Source organism: Atta colombica, unplaced genomic scaffold, assembly GCF_001594045.1.
Source record: "Atta colombica isolate Treedump-2 unplaced genomic scaffold, Acol1.0 scaffold38, whole genome shotgun sequence".
Lineage (NCBI taxonomy): Eukaryota > Metazoa > Arthropoda > Insecta > Hymenoptera > Formicidae > Atta > Atta colombica.
Window position 1 is genome coordinate 4,210,581 of NW_017259490.1, and position 4,946 is coordinate 4,215,526.

Consider the following 4,946-nt stretch of genomic DNA (forward strand, 5'->3'; position numbering starts at 1 on the left):
TTTTATTATACTCTCTTCAATATAAAATATAAAATTTTTCAATTCTTGCTCTCGAAAATTTTGTTGCGAATTTATGTGTATAATATACGCATGAAAGCTCTCTTAATAGTTTTAATGCAAACATATTGTTTTATACAGAAATTAATAATATTTGCATATTAAATAAAAGGTAAAAAAGTTGCTTGAATGCACACCGATTAATTGTGATAGCAACGAATTTCGAACATTTATGTTCGCATACTTTTTGTTAACGTACACACGGAATTGATTTAGCGCTCATTACGCGGCACGCTCGTCCGCAGGTAGCAGATAATTTCATAAATATTCCGCATTACCATCGGCGCAACACGGTACTGTTGATGACGCACTCTCAGCAAATTCAATTGGAACGCAGAGGAATTTTAATATAATTACTTGTGTAAACTACAAGCGTTCGCAAACCTACGTGTAATTAATATGTGGCGTACGTTCGTAAATCAGAGTTGTTACGCAAGTGAAATTCCAGAACTACGAATTTCCTGATATTGCTGGCTGATAAAAATCTTCTCTTTGTGAACGAAAAATTAAAAGAAAAAATGATAATCAAATAAATAAAGAGGTCAAAGAAAAGAAAATACTTTATATATATTAAAATTATATGTGTAATAATGTTAATACACACACACATACACACACACACACACACACACACACACACACACACACACACAATTTTATATATTATTACATATATATAATTTGTTATATAAACATATACATAAAGTTCGATTTATAATCTATTGATTTAGTTAGAACGTCAATTACTATCTAATAAATATAACTCTTTTCCCTGATTTTCTCCGATATTCTCGAATCATTTCAATCCTTCTGAGCTTCAATCCTTCTTAGCTGCGATTAAGTTTCCGATTTTCATGGTTTTTTCATACACTTCGTTGCAGACCTATAAATGTATCTGAAAATTCACACCGGCATAGCATGTCGATGCGGGAATGAATTCACCGGTGGGACCCACGCTCATAACTCACGATTATACGATACATTGACGAATGCATTCGTGTTCTTCGCGTTACATTTCGTGCGATGACGAAGTACCCGATACTATTTATTCTGTTGCAGGTACAGTGACATTTATCATCGGTTTCACGGGATGCGTCGGCGCGCTACGGGAGAATACATGTCTCCTCGCCGCGGTGAGTGTCCTATGGGATTTAATTATGTTCTTTCTGGATTACTTTAATTACCCAACATCTTTCGGATCTTCGAACTTTGATCGAGCTTCCGATTCGTTATATAATATCTATGGTCTATCATTAGCTGACCGCACGCGATTGAATGAGAATTTATTCTTTGAGAAATGTACGTTTAAAAGTACTTAAAACTAAAGATCCTGCTTTCTTAAATGGGAAACTTTTGAAATTTAGAGTTTCTCAAAAAGAAATGAATCGTTTAAAAGATGGTTTTAATGGACCATCAGTAAGTAGAACAATGATAAGTACTCTCCCTTTTACTCTTTCCCTTTCCCCTCTTTCTTTCTCTCTCTCTCTCTCTCTCTCTCTCTCTCTCTCTCTCTCTCTCTCTCTCTCTCTCTCTCTCTCTAATTTCTTAAACAAATCTCGACAGAACTAATTTTAATTAAATTAATTTTATGTTGCAGTATGCGATATTTTTAGCGCTATTGCTGTTAATGGAAATGACTGTCGGTGTTTTGGGATTTATCTTCAAAGATTGGGTAAATATTCTATATTTCGTATAATTTTAATAAAGTCATCATATACAAGTTATAATACAATAATACAATATTACAAGCAAAATGTGCCAAAATATAAACGTATATATATGTTTAAAGATATTTGCAGTACAAACATATAAATTTAGTGAACATTAAAATAAGATATTATAGGTAATTTGTAACTATATGATTTAATATTATTTGTATATTGCTCTGTGCGCATTTAATTATTCATGATATTTCGCAGATGATATTTCGCGGAACAGACAGCTTTCCTAAAATTTATCCTGCACAATTATACGCAACATTTTCAAGGCAAGTGTTTCTCGAGATAGTTCCACTGCATTTATTCGTAATCGTTTCTACTTATCGCGTTTATTAATTCAGTAGTTACGAGAAGCGTAGTTGTTTTATCAAAGCGAATATGCCGAATGCATTGTACAATATATTCGTCGGTGCATATTTCACAATCTCATTCGCATTCCGTGAGTATATGTATACACCTGCGCGCGAGGAAGACGAACACGTATATAGAGTACAGTCTAGGCCGAGCGCCGACGAAGTTTGCGTATAATTATGCAGCAGGAGAGTTCCTGGGTTACTAATTAATTCCATTAACCGTATCCTTTAAACATGACGAGAATTTTCTCACGGTTGAAAATTTCGGACAACCAACAAACGTGCCATCGTATCCCCGTACTTGCACGCAGCTCGCGTTTTAATGTGCGCCATTTTACTTTACGACCGTCGGAAAGTTAAATTCGTCCTTGAGTAATTGCAACACTTGTGACACTCGTCGATCATCGAGAGGAAATATCCTGAATTGGAAATTACTGATCGTAACAAGACTTTGTAAAAATTACGAAACTTCGATGCACGATCTTATCAGATTTTCTTTTCTCTTATTTCGAGCGAAAAAATTAAGATAGATAGATTGAAAAATTTTAGAATCGATCTCAGAATGATAATTAATTAATAAAAAATAGATTCAGATTCAGACGTTAATTAATATAATATTTTATTCACTATGCAGATAAAATCACAAGCTACGGGGGGCTTCCAAGCGTTCATTATCCACTACAGAGAGGATCCTGATCAGCAGAATCTCATTGATTGGATTCAAGAAGATTGGGCAAGTTGATTATATCAGAATTCAATTATATTACTATTAAAGTAACTTGACATACGGCGCTTCCTTCGCGTTTCGTTATCCCGCCGGAATATCGAATCTCCGAAACCGAATGTATACCGGCAGCCTTTATAAGTAGGCGTACTCGCATTTCTAAGTAGTGCAGGAACTCGTGAGGTCAGACGGCTCCCGAAACGCGAAGCTCGCGCAAACTTTATCGAGTAGTCGCAGCACGAAAATCTGGCCAGGTCCAGATTCCGAATGCCACGCGGCGGCATCCAAATGGCGCGTAATATAGTAGCATTCGACAATCGATATCCAGTCATCCAATTGTGGTTTATGAGATTTCAATAGAACCCGCTCGGGTACACTGCCGCAATTTCGGTAATCCTATCAGTAGAAGCTAGTCGATGGTAAACCACACACGCGCTCGCACGTTGCACCGCACGTTACCACCGAACTAGATCTACCGAAAATTTCATTCGATTCGCTATACTTTACGAGCACGGGGCGTGACAGTGATTTACATTCGGCCAAGTATCTAGCAGAACGAGAACCGCGAGAATTAATTTAACCAACGAATCCGTCGCGCGGTTAGTGGAATTCAGTTTGAGTAAAAAGCGGACATTCGCCACAAGAATGAATGAAGTCGATATCGAAACATGCCGCGAGAGGCATGTCGTGCGTCGTTTCGTAGCCATACAGACGTGACGTAGATTGTCGGATTCATCGATCAATATGTACATACACACATAAATTATTACGCGATGCGGGCATATACGGAAACATTTGCAAACTGATTCGGTTAATATTTGAATGCGCGGGTTTTGGAACCGCTGATGAATCCGCAAGCGTCGAATTACCACCACAATTCCATCATCGGTGGACCATCGTGTCTAACGGATTCTCATTTCATGATCGTTAATACAACAATTCGCATTTTAACAAACTACACTGTAAAATTCACAATTATATCCAATTGGATGTTATGATTAATCATTTCTATAATATAAATCTGCCTCTACTCAATATATCGTTGTTAAAACAATAAACAATTTAACTCAAAGACGTATTATAATTTTAATTCAAATCTAGTATATTATTTACTAAATGTAAACGTCAATATGGACGTCGTTTACTTTGAAACTAATCACAAAAATAAATTTATTATTAATTTATATTTTGACATATATGGAAGTTAAAAATAACAAAATGTTATTTTTTTATTGAACTTGAGTTGCTTCTTTAGATATCTCCTATTAATAGTGTAAATAATATAAGATTGATAACACAAGATTATATAACATTCAGGATTGCCAAGGTTGTCAGAAAATAAATTTTAAAATTCCCTGATTTTTTTCAGGTTTTCCAGATAAAAATAGAAAATATGTAAATTTTAATATTTAGACTCACGGATTGCCGAAAAGCTAGCCTATATTATTAAAAATAATGCAAAAAAAGCTTAGTAGCGTAGTACAATTTTGGGTGCAAATTCAAGCCATAAAAAATTAATTAGTTTTGGAAAAAAAGAATGCAGTTATGACGAAAAAGAGGGATCAAATAAAAATACTGAATAAAATATAAATTTTAATTATTTTATTAAAATCATTTAAAGCACAAGTTTTGAACGTATTTGACTATAAATATTATATATAATATTTAAAACATTATAATAATTATTGGAATAGGAGCAGTTTCAAAGAATTATGAGCAAATTTCGAAATTCCAGACTTTTTTACATTTTCTCCTGACTTTTCCTGATTTTCTAGGTCTGTGGCAATCCTGAACACTTTTTCAGTCTAATTAAAAATTATCAGAAATTATATTAATTAAATACATTTATGAGGACTCTATTCTTGAATTCTGAGGTTAGAGATCTTCACAGAATATGGCCACAAGTGATTCTGTCAAAATCCTACGAGAGAAAGGATGTGTGTGTGTGTGTGTGTGTGTGTGTGTGTGTGTGTATACACTTCTCTCTATACACTATTTTACTCTAGCTTATATTGTCTCACTTCTATAATCTCTTAATTGAAGTTACAGAGTGAGACATTATAAGTTAAAATAAGATATGTATATATATATATA

The 4,946-nt window shown here is 34.3% G+C and overlaps 1 protein-coding gene across 3 annotated transcripts in view; it reads left to right on the forward strand.

The window, feature by feature from the left end:
* The window catches only part of LOC108690904 (tetraspanin-5), a 108,379-nt gene that overhangs the window by 92,262 nt on the left and 11,171 nt on the right, over positions 1 to 4,946 (forward strand). For all 3 annotated transcript variants that reach the window (XM_018198445.1, XM_018198443.1, XM_018198444.1), the window contains exons 3-5: positions 1,117 to 1,190; positions 1,655 to 1,729; positions 2,763 to 2,861. In XM_018198445.1, the coding sequence (XP_018053934.1) occupies positions 1,117 to 1,190; positions 1,655 to 1,729; positions 2,763 to 2,861 (248 nt within the window). The remainder of the gene's footprint in view (positions 1 to 1,116; positions 1,191 to 1,654; positions 1,730 to 2,762; positions 2,862 to 4,946) is intronic.